The sequence below is a fragment of the Erpetoichthys calabaricus genome, chromosome 1 (assembly GCF_900747795.2).
Source record: "Erpetoichthys calabaricus chromosome 1, fErpCal1.3, whole genome shotgun sequence".
Classification (NCBI taxonomy): Eukaryota; Metazoa; Chordata; class Cladistia; order Polypteriformes; family Polypteridae; genus Erpetoichthys; species Erpetoichthys calabaricus.
This window is the reverse complement of record NC_041394.2, coordinates 97678986-97699533: the sequence shown is the minus strand read 5'-3', so window position 1 is coordinate 97699533 and position 20548 is coordinate 97678986. Positions and strand designations below refer to the sequence as shown.

At 37.6% G+C, this 20548-nt stretch overlaps 1 protein-coding gene across 2 annotated transcripts in view; it reads left to right on the top strand.

Moving 5' to 3' along the window:
• LOC114645908 (solute carrier family 22 member 6-A-like) overlaps window positions 1-19431 on the top strand; it is a 41447-nt gene extending 22016 nt beyond the window's left edge. Inside the window, exons 5-10 of one of the 2 annotated variants that reach the window (XM_051935539.1) lie at window positions 1386-1509; window positions 7785-7900; window positions 10317-10531; window positions 10900-11008; window positions 14012-14218; window positions 19329-19431. In XM_051935539.1, coding sequence (XP_051791499.1) covers window positions 1386-1509; window positions 7785-7900; window positions 10317-10531; window positions 10900-11008; window positions 14012-14218; window positions 19329-19371 — 814 coding nt within the window. In that variant the 3' untranslated portion in view covers window positions 19372-19431. Of the gene's footprint in view, window positions 1-1385; window positions 1510-7784; window positions 7901-10316; window positions 10532-10899; window positions 11009-14011; window positions 14219-17274; window positions 17571-19328 lie in introns of those variants that run through there. The other variant, XM_028793827.2, reaches the window with a different exon arrangement.
• The last annotated feature ends 1117 nt before the right edge of the window (window positions 19432-20548 follow it).

Here is a 20548-nt window from a genome sequence, read left to right as displayed (position 1 = left end):
CACAATGCCACTTTGTGGACTCCTCCAGATTTGCATAAAGTACGCTCGCAAGTATAGACAGTACACTGCTTAGATTGCAGAAGTGTACGCAAGCGTATGTGTTGTATAGAGTTAAGTATCTTCTCACCCTAATGATCTGCTATACATGATTTTCAAGCATGAAAAACACTTAAGACAATATTCTTCTGCCATCTAATGGATGAAATAACATCATGCTGCAAAAAACATCAAGAATATTTCTATTCTGCCACTCTAAGGTAACAATACTCTTGCATGGATACAGAGCCCACAACTAAAAACACTATGGCAATTTTAAAATCATAAAGACAGAATTAGAACAAATTGAAACTAAACAACTGCTTAAATTGAGCAATAGTGCCCAGATACCCTATGAAAGAAGCTAACTTCCGCCACTTGTATCAGTGATCTATTCTTTCAGTGAGTACCCACAACTCGTGACTATAGGTAAGTGTAGGAGCGCAGATCGACTGGTAGGTCAAGAGCTTTGCTCTTCAGCTTAGCTCTCTCTTCGCTATTGAAGGACCTGTACAATGTTACATAACTGTCGATGCAGCTATGATCTGTCTGTCAATCTCTCTGCCCCTTTTTTTCTTCCCTTCTTCCTTTGTTCCCTCATAAACAAGACCCCAATATTCTTAAACAACTCCGCTTGAGGCAGCACCTCCTACCCAAACAGGCTCATACAATTCTCATAATTCTCATTCTCTTTTATTTTACCAAGGACTACAACAAATATTATGGATCAAAACATTAATAGGCAAGAGAGGTAGGTAGATACAGTTACAACAAAATATTTTGAGGAATTATAGAAGAACAGGAGTTGGACAGACTGCATAACAGCCAGTAATAAGAAACACTCAACAGTACGTCTGCTCAAAAAAGGAATCATAAAAACAAACTTCTTATAAAAAGACAGTATGCTGACACCATTTGAAGCTCCTTGCATCATGGATAAGAGGTTGTCATGCAATCTGAGTTAGAAAAAAAGTAAAAATCCGTGGAGCCTAAAACAGGAGTACACAACAGAAGAAATGTGAAGCTGTAAGAAACAATTCTGAGGTGTCAGGGAGTGAAGGTGAACTGCGACTGAGAACAGGAGCAACATGTGGCAGCTCACAGTGTCACGGTGACCTTTAAACTCCAGCAACGCAGTGTGCCACAAATACCACAGCTGGGTTGGAGTGAGATGGTTATGGACTGACTGATTGATTGTTTAATACTTCAATGATACCCTTTTCTAAAAATCTTTGAAACATAACATCACAATTTCTATTTACTTATGAAAACTTACTGCTGCAGAGATTCCTCCTTAAAAAAACACACTGTACAGTAGTTGCTTAGAAAAATGCTCTCCATTTTTCCAGGTGGTTGCCAGAATCAGCACGGTGGCTCACTTTGAAGAATAAGCCCGATCAAGCACTCCGACAGATCAAGAAAGTGGCCAGGATCAATGGACTCGCAAATAAGGGCAAGCTTGTCACCTTGGAGGTGGGAATGATTGTTTTTGTGCCTAGTTCACTCCACAAAGGAACGTCTAAAAAAGTCCAGTTTTACAGCAATTTAAAATGCCAAGCTAAAAATTAGCATGTTCAGCATTGTAGAAAGTTGGTTTTGTCTTTCTGAATTTGTGGATTCATTTTCTCAAATATACTGTAACTTTATTCCATGATTCTGTGGCTCTCAGTGTGAAGAAAAACTTCCTAATGTTTCTGCGAAATTTACCCTTAACAAGTTTCCAACTCTGATCTTGTGTTCTTGATGAACTCATTTTAAAGTAACAGTCTTGACCAGCTGTACTAATTCCCTTCATAATCTTAAACATTTCAATCATTTCTCCTCTTAATCTCCTTTTGCTTAAACTGAAAATGTTCAACTCTAGTCTTTCATCCCCTGTAGTCCTAGAATCAGCCTAGTTGCTTTTCTCTGGAGATGAACAAATAGAACTTATTATTTCTTGGTAATTAACATAAACGTCCAACATTATGGAAGTGTATTGATAATTTTTGCTCTGTATGGACTCTCATTCAATCTACCTGCATTCATGAAATGACTGTACAGCCAATATGGATGGCACTGCTTCAAAGGTATTTTTCTGTCCATGGGAAAGACACCAGAGGCAAAGGATGTAAGCATTCTGTCATCTTATTAGACTGTACAGTGCAACTTACTATAGTAATACTATAGAATGTCCAGGAGGGGGTGGGTGGCCGGTGGGCCAAGGTCTCCCGGGGTCAGATTTATAAATATTATTAGGTCTCTTTTTGTGTGCACTTAACACTCCACACAAAAGAGTCAGGATTTATAAAGGAAAACTTGATGGGAGAACTTGTGCATATATACCACAACTCTGACCTATGCATAGGCAACATTTTGGAGAAAGTGAGAAATGGCGACGCACTTGATGAAGTAGGGAAATGCAGCCAAACCAGCTACTTGATGACTCACACATATAATAATTCATATCTCCGATCCATTGTTATAATGTGTGTTAGCATGACAAACATGTTAAACCTCAAAATATGCTGTATACACTCTATTTTAGTTGTTTTTTTAAATGGGCCATTGCTACATATTTACACTGAAAAACATTTTTGTTTTTCCATCAGTTTATATAGCCTGCCAGTTGTCACATCTCAGGGTTAGAAAACTAACGCCTTCTCTTGTTTTCAATAATTGCATTAAGTAAAAACTCAGGAGGGCGCTCCGGCTTCCTCCCACAGTCCAAAGACATGCAGGTTAGGTGCATTGGTGATCCTAAATTGGCCCTAGTGTGTGCTTGGTGTGTGGGTGTGTGTGTGTGTGTCCTGTGGTGGGTTGGCGCCCTGCCTGGGATTGGTTCCTGCCTTGCGCACTGTGTTGGCTGGGATTGGCTCCAGTAGACCCTCGTGACCCTGTTTCAGTGGGTTGGAAAATGGATGGATGGAAAAACTCAGGAGTGACTCACTAGCTGTGTACAGAAATGTTTGACACAACATGGCTTATTTGCCACAGCTTGAAGACTACGCAAATGGACACATACAAGTGGAATGAGCTTTTAACAACTGGCAGGATTTTTTTGACTATGATGATGATTGGTTTATGAGCCAAAAATATCTTATCTTATATATAAACGTCTATGCGTGGAAGTGTGTGTGTCTATCTGGCCCAGAAGTGAGAGGTGGAGTTGGGGTAATAAGGGATCCACTTCTGAGGAAACAGAAAACATGCTTAGCCACTAATAACACAAGTGGGGCCAGGACGTCAGCAAATCGAAACCTCCGAAGAAAGACAAAATCGCTTAGCCACTAACATCGGCAAAATGGTATCCCTTTTACTTTTCCTCCCACCGCTAATACACAAGCGATGCGAGCACGACGGCAAAACAAATCCTCCTAGGTGAGAGATGCCCAGAGTAGTTCCTTTCAATTACCCAACATCTCTACATTTCAGTTTTTTTTCTGATGATTTCAATAGTTTCTAGGACCCCGGGCTTTTTACAACATGGGCTTACACAGCTAGCATATACAGTGTATCCAGAAAGTATTCACTTTTTCCAAATTTTGTTATGTTACAGCCTTATTCCAAAATGGATTAAATTCATTTTTTTCCTCAGAATTCTACACACAACACCCCATAATGACAATGTGAAAAAAGTTTACTTGAAATTTTTGCAAATTTATTAAAAATAAAAAAATTGAGAAAGCACATGTACATAAGTATTCACAGCCTTTGCCATGAAGCTCAAAATTGAGCTCAGGTGCATCCTGTTTCCCCTGATCATCCTTGAGATGTTTCTGCAGCTTAATTGGAGTCCACCTGTGGTAAATTCAGTTGATTGGACATGATTTGGAAAGGCACACACCTGTCTATATAAGGTCCCACAGTTGACAGTTCATGTCGGAGCACAAACATAGCATGAAGTCAAAGGAATTGTCTGTAGACCTCCGAGACAGGATTGTCTCGAGACACAAATCTGGGGAAGGCTACAGAAAAATTTCTGCTGCTTTGAAGGTCCCAATGAGCACAGTGGCCTCCATCATCCGTAAGTGGAAGAAGTTTGAAACCACCAGGACTCTTCCTAGAGCTGGCCGGCCATCTAAACTGAGCAATCGGGGGAGAAGGGCCTTAGTCAGGGAGGTGACCAAGAACCCGATGGTCACTCTGTCAGAGCTCCAGAGGTCCTCTGTGGAGAGAGGAGAACCTTCAAGAAGGACAACCATCTATGCAGCAATCCACCAATCAGGCCTGTATGGTAGAGTGGCCAGACGGAAGCCACTCCTTAGTAAAAGGCACATGGCAGCCCACCTGGAGTTTGCCAAAAGGCACCTGAAGGACTCTCAGACCATGAGAAAGAAAATTCTCTGGTCTGATGAGACAAAGATTAAACTCTTTGGTGTGAATGCCAGGCGTCACGTTTGGAAGAAACCAGGCACCGCTCGTCACCAGGCCAATACCATCCCTACAGTGAAGCATGGTGGCTGTAATTGCTGCCAAAGGTGCATCGACATAGTATTGAGCAAAGGCTGTGAATACTTATGTACATGGGATTTCTCAGTTTTTTTATTTTTAATAAATTTGCAAAAACCTCAAGTAAACTTTTTTCACGTTGTCATTATGGGGTGTTGTGTGTAGAATTCTGAGGAAAGAAATGAATTTAATCCATTTTGGAATAAGGCTGTAACATAACAAAATGTGGAAAAAGTGATGCGCTGTGAATACTTTCCGGATGTACTGTAATATACTAGAATATTTGTCTATCTTTGAGTTCCCTATATAATCCTACACATGTTGACGGATCAGGGCCAAATTTGGCATAGTCGATCACTACGGCCATATGGACAAGATAGACTACTTTTGTATCTCCAGTTTTATTTTAGTCTTTTTTTATTTATTTTTTAACCTGTGCACTACAGTTTCTACACCTGTGCCACCTGCTGGCTCAAAGCAAGTGAAACATCAGACAGACTGAAGCCAGCCCAGAAGATAAAATGACCAGACCTTAACATTACTTATCTGGGCAACATCACATGCTGCTTCTATCTACTGTAATATAAAAAGGAGTACTGTGCACTTTTGCAGGAGTGTGTTGGGTGATCAAAAGTGGAAGTGCACCACTAACACAAAGGAGAATAAAAAGCCTTTGTCAATAATGCCAGTAAAAGCCAGTAATGACAAAGAGATTTTGATCTGTAATTAGTAGATACATTTAAAGTAATATTTTAAAATACAGTGCCATGGAAAAGTTTGGGCACCCTGGCTTAAAATGTCTGTTTCTGCCTGGTGCATTTTGGAAACCAATCCTGTGGACTGATGAAATAAAAATAGAAATTTTTGGCCACAATGTACGAAGGTGTGTTTGAAGAAAAAAGGATCCTGAATTCTAGGAAAAGAACACCTGTCCATCTATTAAGCATGGGGTTTTGATCATGCTTTGGGCTTATGTTGTAGTCAGTGGTACAGGAAACATGTCATTATTAGAGGGAAGAATAGATTCAAATGAATACCAGCAAATTCTGGAAGCAAACATCACACCAACTGTAAATAAGCTGAAGTTAAAAAGAGGATGGGTCCTAACACAAGATAATGATCTGAAACACACCTCAAAGTCTACAATGGAATACCTCAAGCAGCGCAAGCTGATGGTTTTGCCATGGCCCTCACAGTCCATAAACGTCATTGAAAATCTGTGGGTAGATCTCAAAAGAGCAGTGCATGCAAGACAACCTAAGAATCTTGCAGAATCAGAAGCGTTTTGCAAGGACGAATGGTTGAAAATACCAACTTTATGCCTTTTGGTGATCAGTTCATCATCTGCTCATTTAACTATTCACAGTAACAGACATTTTAAGCAAGGGTGCCCAAAGTTTTACCACTGTATGTTTATACATTTATATACCTGTATACATTTTCCAAAACAAAGAAGGAATTAAAAATGCAACTTAATGCTTGTAACAATCACACAGGTACAATTTAAATAAACAGGTAAAAAAATGATGTACCACACAAGGTTAACTGCATGCTGCAGGAGTTTCTGTTTGTGTAGGGCAGTGGTTCCCAAACTCAATCCTGTGGACCCCTATGGCTGCAGGGTTTTGTTCCAATCAGATTAACAATAATAGATAATAACTGATCTCATTTAATTAGTTGTTCTTTTTTCTCTTCTCTTATTCTGCATTCAGAAAATCACAATCAAATGATTTTTATATTATAAGACATTTAAAAATGTTTCTATATTTTGCTATAGCTTTAAATGTCTAGCACTTTTTTGTTGTTTTCATATTATTTTTTCCTTATTCTGTGTATTCTGCTCCATTCAATGTATCCTAATAGTGACAATTAAAAATTAACAAAGCAGACCCCCGGGCAAACAACACTAAATGATGAAAGGCTGCAACTGCCTCGGCATCAGACCCACTAATTTGTCAATAATGTAAAGGTAGAATGAAAATCCAGATGAATATAAATAAAACCTATAAAAAAAAAGCATTATCCACATTGTCAGAATAAAGGATAAAAAGGCCACAAAAAGGTTTGGGGTAGCCACCCCCTGTATATTGTAGTTTGGTTGCTGGAAGAAGTAAAGAAACTAAATTTCAAATTTGAGTTCAAGACAGAACTGATGTATGTGGGAAAAAATGGCAGTTTGGCAGAGGAAATGAGGTCATCTGGCCCAGAACCAGAAGTGACGTCATCTGTGCAGGAACCGGAAGTGATGTCATCGGGGCTGGACCTGGAAGTAGCGTCATCAGAACCAGGCAGAATTTCCCATAAGTGGTCTGCAGGAGAAAAAGAGAAAGGGTTAGTGTACTCCACCACCCCTTGGTCTGGCATGGAGTTACTCTCATTCGAGCCCTTTGACTTTCTCCCATGTGCACATGTGTGACAACATATAACGGCTTAATTTTCATTAAAATGTGTTAACACACTTACTTTTGTAATTTCTTCATTGACCCCAAAACACAGAAACTGGGAAATAACAGCTCACTTAATTAGGCTAGGAGTCCAATTAAAAACAGAAGTTGGTTGGAACAAAAACCTTCAGCCTGAGGGGGTCACCAGGACTGAGTTTGGGAACCACTGCTGCAGATGAAGAAGGAACAGTTGAGGCTGACAGTTCTGGTTGTGGGGTTGACATATTTGTACATGGGAGAAACATCATTACAGGAAGCTGACTTTTTAATTAATTCAACAAAGCTGTGCAAAATGTTAAAATGTGTTTGAGATTCCTCTTCAATTTCATTGCTTTAATTAAGTTCATCACATTCATAGTAGAAGTCTGCAAGGTGGTGGATGCCATGTAATGACGTGGCTGGGTTTTCCAAAATGAACTTCTTCTTGTTGCAGAGCTGTTGGGGGCTAAGGAGTGATGTTAACTCATGAACTGTTTTTTCAGGAATATTCATATCTGTGAATACAAATCCCACCAATAAGAGACCCAACTGAAATATAAAATATTTTTTATACACTGCTAAATAACCTTCAAATTTTAGAATTTCAGTTGCACCAAGACTACATAAAGTCGACAATTCAAGGATATTCCTGAACCTTGAGCGTGTCCATTTGGTAAAACCTGACCATTTCTAGTATCTCTACCTTCATGTCTACTAAAATTGTCCTCCTTATCCTATGGACTGAGTTTCAGGAACTTTTGTCCATGCTGGTCTTTACATGCTATGTAGTATATTTAAAAATGTATAAAGTGGAAATGCTTTATGTTCTACAATGGAGATCTCATTTATAAACCGTTGCTTATAAAAAGAACCCACTCTTATGTTCATCCCCAGGTCCTTAAGAGGCACATGCAGAAGGAGGTTGAATCCAGTAAAGTGATATACACGATCTACGACCTCTTTCGCACCCCCATGATGAGAAGGATCACACTGTGTCTTATGACTCTTTGGTATGGATTTACTTTCAATTAAGACCGAATAATAAAATAGCAAAATTAACTTCATTTTTGGAAGAAGAAATTCATTTGTAACAGAATTGTCAGAAAAGATTCTTTTGATAAAGTAATGAGTTTTGAACTCTCATGATGTTTTAAGAATATAATTAGTTTGAGCAGTGGCCCTAAATAAAATTGTAGTTCATTAATATAAATATTGTTTATTTTTATGTTCCTTTGGATTTATTTATGATTCTTTAATTTCAGAGAAGAATGAATCATGAGACATCTTCTTCATTCAAAGCATATGTTGTTTTATGTAATGATTACAGTATATGGGTTACCCACTGTTGCTCAGGTTAGAAACTGGAAAGGTGGAAAGAGAAAAAGAATCCTTTAATTGCCAAACTTTATTACCCTTGAACTCATTACACTTAGTAAATAACTACTCTCAGTATTGGAAAGCATCTCCATCCATCCATAATCCAACCCGCTATATTTTAACACAGGGTCATGGGGGTTTGCTGGAGCCAATCCCAGCCAACACAGGGTGCAAGGCAGGAACAAAACCTGGGCAGGGTGCCAGCCCACACACACTAGGGACAATTTAGGACCACCAATGTACCTAAACTGCATGTCTTTGGACTGTGGGAGGACATGCAAACTCCACGCAGGGAGGACCCGGGAAGTGAACCTGGGTCTCCTAACTGTGAGGCAGCAGCGCTACCACTGTGCCACCGTGCCACCCTGAAAAGCATTTTTGTATGCAAAATTCTTAGGCTTTCCTTCTGGTGCAAAGATCTACAAATTGCAATAACTGACTCTCGAGTCAATATGGCTGCAGCTGGTGCGGCTTGGCATGAAAAAATTAGTGAAGGTAGCACTAGATTAAGGAAAAAAGTTAAATGTAATGGTCTGGAATTGTACCTGGATTTCTTAGTTGAAAGGCAAGTATGCTAACCTTTACAAAACCATCACAACCTGTGCTGTGCAGTTTCTCTGTTGACAGATCACACTGTAGTATTTCATATTGTTATGAGAAACAAGACATGACACAATAAAGTGTTGAGAAATCCATGAAATCCCAGTTTATTAGCAGCTATTTTAAATAAAATAAGACAACAAAAGTCAACAAAATAAGAAGTTGTGAAAATTGATTGTAATTTTGCGCTGTGAAGCCTCATGACGTCCCTTCTCTTCTGGTACCATTCCTATTTAAACACTGTTTCCACCACAGGACCGCGTTCATTCTTGGACCTCTGTCTGCTGGAGCCCCACACTAGTCCATAGAAGACTTGACTTTGAAAGGTCCAGAATAACAACTGAGGTTCATAATTCTTTTATAGACTAGTGTGGTTCTAGCGGCTGCAGATCCAAGTATGAATGGCGACTTGGATCCATTTATGTATTTATTTAGAGAAAGTGCCAGAAAGGACAGGACTTCTGGGGCTTCAGGAAGTGAAATAACTATTCTTCTGAGACTACTCCTCCATTCTCAAGCTGGAAAAGGTGGAGAGGTTAGTATATGTGCTTCTGCATAAACCATCCCCATTGTGTTCTCCTGATTGGCGCCCCTGTCACAAACGAGCATCGTGTGTTTGACAATGCCAATCTTCATTTTGAAACTGTAGCTCTGTTTCAGGCTTTGTCCAGATTTTAAAATTTAGAGCACCTAAATGTTATTGTCCTTAAACTAAATACATTTGGTAACTCCAAATTTGTTGTGAGATTTGAGTCAGCAGTGGGGTTACGATCGCTCACTCTGACCTTGAGCTGCCTTTGTCATGGTAAAGCCAAAAGTTATGTCAAAAATGTGGCTCATATAACATCAAATGCTACAGAGATACTGTGCTAGGGAAGATGGAACAGTGATGTAAGGGTGATAGATTAGCCTAGCACCCCCATAATGTAATAAAGTACTCTGGAGAAAATATGGATATTTAAAGAAAAAGTTAAATGCATTGGACAGGAATTAAATCCAGATTTCTTGGTACTTGTATGGCATTATTTCTCTGATGATAGACCACAGTGTAGTATTTCTTAGCACTTGCCATGACTCTGAGCAATTGTCAGTTGGCCCACAGAGATGATGAAAGATTAGGCAAGGCCTTAGTTATATGTCAAAAACTTGACTTATGTTAAGAAGTATCTGTGCTTTATACGGTAGACATAGAGATATTATTTGTATGGCCATTCATATTGAACATCTGCAGAAGAAAACAGAAATGTTTTTCGTAAAAAGTGAAAGAGGAATTGTCTTCTGAACAGTGCACGTTAAGTCAATCAGCACTCACTGAAAGGCATACAGAGCATCATTTTACATTATAACATTCTTTACCATGGCTAGTTCATTGTGCTAAGCCAATAATATAAATGGGTGTAATTTAATGAAATGATAATTAATGTAGTGTCCTATTTCAATCCACTGTAGGTGTTGCAACAGCTTTGCATTTTATGGTCTGATTATGGATCTACAAAAGTTTGGTGTGAGTGTATTCCTGGTGCAACTGATTTTTGCAGCCATTGACTTCCCTGTCAAGTTATTTGCCTCGGCCTCCTTGATGTATCTTGGTCGAAGGAGAACTCTGGGAGGGTGTATGCTGCTGGCTGGCATTATGATTATTTCTAATGCCTTCATTTCTTATGGTGAGCATATATTTTTCAGTGTTTAATAGTTTTATAATTCATATTTAAATGGCATCCTGTGAACAAAAACAGTATTCAAAGAAAAGCTAATTATATAGCAACATTGAAATGAAAATAAAGGTGAAATAATGTTATTAAACAAAATGTGCAACTACATGAAAAGGTTAGAGGACACTAAAAGATCACTATTGGACAATTTGACTGTGACTTAAATCTGGCAGAACATCACTATACTGCACATACGAACAGTTTATGATAGAAGGCAGAAAGATTCATTGAAATGAATATTAAATCTGGTGTTTGTTCTGTCAGTTATATGTGCTGTATAACTCACCGAACTGTAACTGTTTTTTGCTCCATATTTCTAGATATGAAGGCATTACGGACTTCGTTGGCAGTTCTGGGAAAAGGATTGTTTGGTGCTGCTTTCACTGGGGTGTACATCTTCACTGGAGAACTCTATCCCACTGTCCTTAGGTAAGGATTGGCGGAGATCTGTTAGGGCGATTGGAAGTGATCACTTCCCACTTTGTACCCCAAGTGGCTGGGAAAGGCTCCAGTCCCCTGCAACCCAGAACTAAATGAAGTGGGCTCGAAAAAAAAGTAGTGAAGCCATTTTATTTTGTCACATATAGGTAAATTCGTTGTAAAGTGCATTCTGGTCTTTTGAATTGTTTTTCACCTGCTCAATATTTTTATGGGATGTACTAATTAGGTTTTTTTAGGGACAATACCAGTCACCGATTTCAAGTCACTGAATTGACTGAGTAAACCCTTTAAAAAACGTTTTACACTAAACTCCTCCAACCGGACATAGTTCTATATTGAAGCGATAACTTTGGTATTTTTATAATTAAAATATAAGCCACAGGAGTCACTTGTTCGTTAACAAAAATGACTGTTCAGTGACCATAAAAAAACTAAAATAAAGAAAATGATATTAATATACATACTTTTTCTTCTTCTTTTTTCATCTGCTGCCATTAGGGGTTGCCACAGTGGATCATCTTTTTCAATATGTTTGTGTCCTCTGTGTCTTACTCTGTTACACCCGCCACCTGCATGTCTTTTTAAACTAATAAAATTCAGTATGTATAGAAAATATTTCATCATAATACATATAGTATAAAAGAAAATAAAGTGCTTCTCCTAATTACAAGCTGTCATATTGTTTAACTTCTTTTGTCATGTACTTATCTGAAACAAAGCTTACGTTAAAAAAAGTCATTTTCACCATTTGTCTGACAAAGTAACACTTATTTTCACACATTCATTCAATTAATTGATATTCGCAGTTGAACACTGCTTAAATGTAAATATACATGCACTAATAGTTTTGAATCATTTGTAATCCTTAATTGCACTACAGATGTTTCTTTCTTTGTTTGTTTGTTTTCCAGTATACCAGCTTGATATTCCTTATTCTTGAGGTGTAATTAGATATGAATTACCATTATAATATATGCAGTATTTTTTCTTACCGAAACTTACACTGTATGACACACACAAACAAATAATAAACTCAGTACAAACCTTTAAAATAGCCACAAGTTTATCAAATGTTCATAAGACGTTAATCAAGAACTTACAAAGCTAACATGCTTCACAAATTTACAAGTGAAATAGACAGGTTTTGCTTTTAAGCTAACAAGTCTATTGTTTACTAAGCAGCAGTTTGACATTTTTCTTTAACTTTTCTTTTTCTAACTGAAAATGTGAGCTGCTGCACTTAACACAAGCTTGCTCACCATCAACATGCAGACAAGCTGTGTCCATTTTAACTAAAGGACAATATAAAAAGGTTTGAATTTATAAAGGTTCTTGCCTTTTTGTGTAACTGCACCTTATGACTCCTCTGATTCCTGTTTCTTCACTTTCGTTTCACTTTCTTAATTTAAAAACTGTTAATGTCTTGTGCTTGCTCATCTACCATAATACCTCTCGTAAAAGAGCACTACAGCTAAATTGCCATAACACTTAGAAAAGCAGCTGCTGAAAAAATAATTTTTTGTGATTGTGAAATTTAACGATCACGGACTCCATCTTTTATAGGGAAAACTGGCCAATTTAGATCAGAGGCCGATCGATGGAAACATAACTAGTATTTGCCATGTCCCAACCCCATCGTCTCACTATGATTAGATTTGCTCACTAAATCTGACTAATTAGACATCATCTATTTCCTGCACATGATGTCTAAAACTTAGGTCTATCTGGAGTTTACGAAAGTAGCAACATTGTCCATGATTTTGTTTTGTATGTAGACTCTGTAAACAATGACAGGCCCCCAAATTTTCATTCTTTATCACTGGAGTTTTAAGCTTGCATGCAGGGTAACTTGGTGCTGTGTGTAATGTGTAGTCAATGTGGAGGGGTTTGTTTCAAGAAAAGTATACATGGCAGTTTGATATCGTTCACAGCAAGGAGGAAAGGGTAGAACTGCTTCACAAATGAACACTAGATCATATGTGCAAAAGTGTAAATAAAGAGATGAGTTTGGGCTGGACGCAATGAGTGGAAGCCAAATGTACTGTTAATGGAGCGGACATGTGTGTGGCAGTAACAAATAAAAGTACTAATATATTGAAGCTCCTGTTCACTCCACAAAGCTCACAAATGCTGTTAAGAGGAGCAAACTTGTCAGCAAAAGTGAAAGACCAGGTAAAACAGAGGACGCTGTGACGGCAGCTGAGTTATTGAGGCATATGACACAGTTCGGCATCACAGATTTATAATATAATAATATTTATTTTTTGAGCTTCTATAAAAATTTCCATCTGGGTAATAATGTTTTATCTATCTATCTATCTATCTATCTATCTATCTATCTATCTATCTATCTATCTATCTATCTATCTATCTATCTATCTATCTATCTATCTATCTATCTATCTATCTATCTATCTATCTATCTATCTATCTATCTATCTATCAAAAAGATTAAACAATAGGAAACCACACCTGAGCCAGGGAAGAAACTGTGACTTTAGCACAACAGATGCTAGTCCATGTCATGGCACACTCATCAACACTGTGCTAGTTTAGACACACCAGTGGACCTAAGCTCCATGTTAGGACCACTGGAGTAGAAGAAGAAGGACAGACAGACACAGACATGGCGAGAAGTGCAAACACTGAACAGGAAGTGACTGTGTGATGGATTTCAGTAAATGAGGTAGAAGCTCTAACTTTTAGGAATCTGCAATACCAGTTAAAAACGTATGAACTTTTATATGAATGCATTGTAGGAACATCAGTTATCAGTGAATATATATTTTCATTTCATTGTATGTAATTCTTGTATATTGTAATGATTTTAATGATAAACATTTTTTTTTAAAAGAGGGGAGTGTTATAATAGATTCTAGTGGGATTTCTTTCTCACTATGCTGTCACAGCCTTTAATACACAGTATGAAACGTTCAATAGTATGCCAATCACTCAGTAGTTCATTCAGTGATTATCTACAGTACCTTGCAGGCAGACTGGAATGGGATTTGGCTCAACACTAGCCCGTGTGGGTTCAATGACAGCTCCGCTGATAAGGATGTTTGAAGATCATCTGCCTTCTCTCCCAGGCATCATATATGGTGCAGTGCCTATAATAGCAGCCTTTGTTGTCATCTTCCTACCAGAAACTCTCAATATGCCTTTACCAGAAACCATTGATGATGTTGAGGTACAGAGGTAAGTGCAGTGAATTTGGAGTAATGCGGTACTCCAGTGGCATCTTAAAAAAGCAGTAACAGTTCACACCATATATGACACGCGAATGCACAAATGACATACTGCAGCACTGAAAGTTTGACTTCACGTTCACTTGATATAAATTTAAAGAGAATCCAAATCTTTTTAAAGGCTACTCTCAAAATATAATACAGTATTCTCAAATACCAATACTGGACTATTGTAGTTCAGATTTTAAGATACAAAATAACTTCTGTTTTATGACAGCTTTTTACTTGCATTTTGTTGGAACTTACATTTTATCACAGTGTGTGTGATCAACACACCGATAAGCTAAAGTTTCCTTGTAAGCAACTTCTGTTTAGCATCTATTTAATAATCATTAAGGCATGTGGCTAATTATATAGTTAGAGACTAATGACACGTTATCTGTGTTAGGAGAAACAGAACAAGAAGAGGTGGGATAATTTATGATTTAGGCGAGGCGTTTATTTTCCCTGATTAAATTACATGTTTTTTTTTATTATCAAAGAGCATGTGAATAACAAAAGAACAATTTGTTTCAGGCAGTGGACCTGAATAAAAGCAAAAGATGAATTTATCTGATGGTACACCTAATGTCACTGGTAAACCCACACACATCTTTAAAATCAGGTACGCTGTATCAACAATTCATCACATAAGGCAGTGACCACTATGAGAGTCTGTGTATGTTTCAAGTGTAATATGACAATGGAAGCTAATGGATGAAATCCTAAACATACAACCTTACTGGATTGACTTTACCATTCATAGGGGGCCAAGTAATATATCACCAAATCCATTTTTTTAATGTTAAAATTTTGTTTCACTATAGAAAGCAGCTGAGAGGGACAGTTAATATCTATACGAGGCAGTTGTTTTCTCATTCTGTTTTTAACAAATGAAGATAATTAAATATAGACAGCTGACAGCCGGCTAATCTCTTTCCCACCATGGATGCATCAGGGTATTCTGACTGTCAAGGATATTTATGATGATTCCAGACTGCAGACTTTCCAGCTGGTGAGGTCTAATTATAATATCCCTCATTTATCCTCTACCTACAACTTAGATCTGTTCTTAAGGTCCCTTCTCACTCTCTCTGGAATTACATACGAGAAAGGAGCACAACGATGAATTTTGAGTTCTTAATGTTTTGGTATCCGCATGTCGGATAAGGACTTGAACTCATAGCCAACCTTTTTATTTCATTGCTTTGATTACACATGGTTGACAACCTCAGAGGCCACATTCCCAGTAATGATGGAAGCGGACCTAGCAACAGAATTAAGCAACAGTAGTGTATGGGGATCTAAAAGCATACCAAATCATGACATAAGTCCCTGCCAATGACGCGTCCTCCAGACCCATCCAATGGGTTTCCAGGGAAACTTATTATGAAGATGGGAAAAAAGGCATGAAGGGCATCAAAACAAAACACAAGAATTGTGCTTGGGTCCATAGCCCTTCCAATGTACATGATACTCCACTGTAGATCCTTATGGCTTAGAATTAAAAAGTTTTAAAAGTTTTGAAATGTTGCTGGATTGCAAATAACACCTTCAAGTCTTGTCCAAATGTGTATTTTTATTGCAAATTCACATGCTAAAGAAGAAATATTTTAAGTTTCCATTGTCCTTTCTGTGCAGTTTATGACCCTGTCTGTAAAATGAAACGTTCAAGTCTGAGACGCTCAAGCACTTCACTGAATTGTTGTGTGTACGCACTGGGTATTATTTTGGCATTTACTGCACCTACCATATTACTCATGTTTGGAGCAGTTTTGGTAAGTGTGGCTGTGCACAAGTGTGCCCTGCTATGGACGTCTGCCCAAAAGGAACTTGTTCCTTGCTTTATACACAGGGCTGCTGGGACAGGCTTTGCCCCATGCAACCATAAAATGAATCAAGCAATAAAATAACAGAAACCCCTCTGACGCAAATAATGTGCCCTGCTGTTAGTTAGCATTGTTGACATTTGAACCTTACAAATTCATTTGGTTCCTCTGTGAATTTCCCCTTGGGATTAATAAAGTATCTATCTATCTATCTATCTATCTATCTATCTATCTATCTATCTATCTATCTATCTATCTATCTATCTATCTATCTATCTATCTATCTATCTATCTATCTATCTATCTATCTATCTATCTATCTATCTATCTATCTATCTATCTATCTAGTTTTTCTGTAGAATGTGCACTGTGACTCATAGCCATGAGCGAGACTGAGAAGATCTATCTAAGCCCCTCTCTTTTTCTGTATTGACCTTCAATAGGCTGGAGGACTTCATATCTAACACCTTCATCCATCCATCCCTCCCTCCTTCTGTCCCTGTATTTTCTGTGCCTGTTGTTCTAATGCAGGATTACATTGGCAGTCACGTATCTCAGAAACACCAACTGGTCTCGCAACCTCAATTGCCATTACTGTGCTTGGAGCAATTACTAACCCCATTAACATTAAAAACCTTTTCTCATGTCACATTTTCCATTGCAGTGTCTTTCTTAGCCTAAACCCATCCTAACAACACTAAACATAACATAGGAAGCGTCCATCCTTGAGACACCAAGTCCTCACAGAGTATAGTCCCTCACTCTAGGCCAGCTTGGAATTGATAAATAACAAGTTAGAATTTCGGTGTATGAGAAGGACATACAAACCTAACATGCATATCCTTGCAGGAAGCAGGTGGCTATGCAGAGAACCAAAATAGCAAGAATCAAAAGGGCAAACTCCACTCAGAGAGCAGTCAAGCTTAAAATCAGCAGCGTTAGGCAATACAACAGTATGCTTTCCAGGTTAAGATTTCTATTTTGAAATACTCAAAAAATCTTTAAAATTTTCTGCTGTGTGAAGATGTGTGTCTCCTAGTTAACTGAGTAGCTAAACAAGGACTTCCTTGAATCCACCATGTTGGCTGTGTTCTTGGTCATAGATACTATGATAGTATGTTATCAAACCCAAGACAAAAAAATATGGTAAATTTAAATTAAATACATCTAAAGAGGTTTCAACCTTTTTTTTTTTTAGGAAAAAAGAGAAGAGACAGCAAAACAAGGATATGGAGAAGAAGATATCATCATTATCTACGAAACTGTAAAAACATGTCTTATACGTTCACTTTTCATATAGGTGATTTTTTTTCATGCAGCTGCAAGTGTCATACAACTACAACTGCCATTGTTAGAAGGAGATCAATGAACGTTTTACATCAAAAGTGCATTGTGGTCTGATAATGTCAATAAATCTGCAGAACAGGTGAAATAAATGTAGAAACTTACGCACTACTTACATAACTGCAATGGTGTGTGCAGCTTCTGAGCAGTGGTACAGATGGCAGTACTATCTGTTGGATTTCTTAAAATTACACAAAATAAATAATTGAATAAACTGAGATTAAGTATAACATTTTCTGTTTAATTTCCAGCTATTTTGTCAAACACACTCTTTTATATACTCCAAATGTGATGGAGAACATTTGCTTAAATTGCTGGGAATATCAAATAACAGCTACTTTATATGGATAAATTACATAACACCACTAATTCTCATTCTGAAAGATTCTGCAATTTGGAAACAATTGCTGACTGAAGTGAATTCTTTCAGACTATAAAGCATGAAACAAGGAGCAGTTACTGCAGTTTTATAATATACAATGCTGATCTTTTATAGGCTGGAGTGGATTAATTTTGTCATTGAACACACTTAGTGTCTGCTACATTAAGTACCAAATGGACTGGGATGGCATAGGCAGACATTTCTTAACATTGCCCTATAAGCACTACTTAATCAAATGCAATATAACTATCTCTCCATATGTAATTATTATTTGTACACATTACAGAATGCTTTTGAAAATGTACTTATTAAGCAACATGACTTTTTTGAATTATTCAAGTATGTGCAGTACAATTAATTCATCCTTTCATTCATTCATGAAGGCTAACAGATATGCTGTATTCTGCTGATCACCGGAGGTTTAACAAACTGTGTGGGCACTGTCCATCTTCTTTTTCTAAATGGGTCATTATATACAAGTACATAATTAAAATAATCACTCAAATTTGATACACAATTGGTATTAATCACAACTCCATTGGCATTGTAGTTTAAAAGCAGTGTTACTTGCCTCCTTATATTCTGGACTGGCAAAAATGACAACACCTGTCAGAAATGTATTTTATTTGTTTAAATTAATAATGTTTTCCATCCATCCAGACTCTGCCTAATTCTGCCTAAGTCATGCTCAACATGACAACATCAGGTGCAAGGCAGGTTTGGGAAGAGCAGGCAGAAAAACTGTTATGGTGCCTTGTAACAGATTAATGATACCAGTTCACTATTATTGATTTGGGTTTGGCTGAAAGCTTTGATAATTTAGGACCTTTCAACCAATTAGGGATTTCTGTGATCCCTTTATAGTACTAGGGTGTTGTACTGTGTTAGCCATTATGAATGTAGAGAAAAGCCAAGCAAAATGACACATTTTATTGGCTAACTAAAAAGATTACAATATGCAAGCTTTCGAGGCAACTCAGGCCCCTTCTTCAGGCAAGATGTAATGTGATCCCTTTAAAAATTAAATTATGCATCTTTTGCTGATTGGTGTACAGGACTGTGATATTATTATATTTCGTATTCTTTACACTGAAAAATGAAACAATATTTTATGATATGTAAACCTATATGCTTTGACTCTAAGTGCACTTTTCTTTGACTCTCTAAACACAGAACGATGAAGTGTTAGTGGAGGCAGATGGCAGTTTAACAGAGAAGGGATTTTACTGCAGTTAGAAGAGTAGACAGACACCATTTGAATAGTAAAAAGTCAAAACTTTAAACTGCAAAATTATATTTTAAGGAAGGTCAGGTCCTAATCATCATTTTCTGAACTTTGCACATGCATAACAGTTAAGCCCTCAAACCTTTGGTTATCTTCGTACATATACACTATGTGAATATGTAATGATGTGGTCTGCCGAAAATGACATTGGACAGCAAAAGGTTAGACATCCTGACCCGCTTTAACGTCTATGAAAAAAATGATCAGTTAACATTGAAAGTATATTGAAGAGAAGAACCAGGAAAAAGGAGAAGCAGAAAGAACACATCCATGCAAAAATGTGACCTTAGGAGACTCAAAGACGCACAAATTGTCTATGACAGCTCTTGAAATGTTCCAGGTTGTATTAATTGATTTGCCACATCTATTTATGTTTAATTGCTTTCACTTTTTGGCAAATTATGAACATTTAAAAATGTTACAAATTTTAATGACTGAATAAAATGTATTACCTGGTCCCCTTGCTTGCATTTAATGTTTGCTCTATCCTGCTTCCTGGAGTATTAATAAATAAAGAGAAGATGTCCTCTATTAAAAGAAGCGAACTAGAGTAGCAGTCAGTCAGTTCCAAGTGCAAGTGTATTCCAGACCAGGGGCCTCATGTATAAACGGTGTGTACTCACAAAAATGTTGCGTATGCCAGTTTCCATGCTTACATCGCGATGTATAAAAACTAAACTTGGCGTAAAGCCACACACATTTTCACACCAGCTCAATCCCTGGAGTTTGCAAGTTCTCCGCTCGGTTTTGCAAACTGGCAGCAACCAGCGTCAAAGCAGTGCTATTGTTCCAGTGTGGTTTCCCTTTCTTTTTTAGATCCACATCCCTGTCGCGGCTTTATAAATACACTGAAATTAACTGCATATCGTTTATTAGTTTAAGGCATCTGATTGTAATTAACCTGTAACAATATGATGGTCCACGGAATGGCCAAACTGTTCCAAATACTATAGCTGCTTTAGCATTGTCACTGTCAGTGCACCATTCAGAGTATTTAACCCACTGTATCTGAGTGTGGAATCACAGCTCTACAGTAGCTGATCGGATTATCGGTATACAGCATCTTGCACACACTGCCTCAGCCATGCACACAGTCTACTTGAACTTCTTCCATACAGCAAACGCTTCAGAGCCTTTCCTGTAGGAACCTCGCGCTTCAGAAACAGTTTCATCCCAAGAACTCTAAACGCACTCAATGAATCCATCAAGTGCTCCTGGTAGAACTGTTTGTACTTATAATTACAATTACCTCACTGTAAACTTGCAATACAGTTATAATATTGAACAACCTGAGCCACTTTATAAAGTGCGTATTTACATATGATGATGACTGACTTCTAAGTCGATTAAGATTTCCAAGCGCTATCTTCTTGGAGTTCTTGATATCATTTTTAAGATGAAATGCAGCAAAGTATTTTTATTACATTATACGGATAAAATTTTAACATCATTTAAATAATC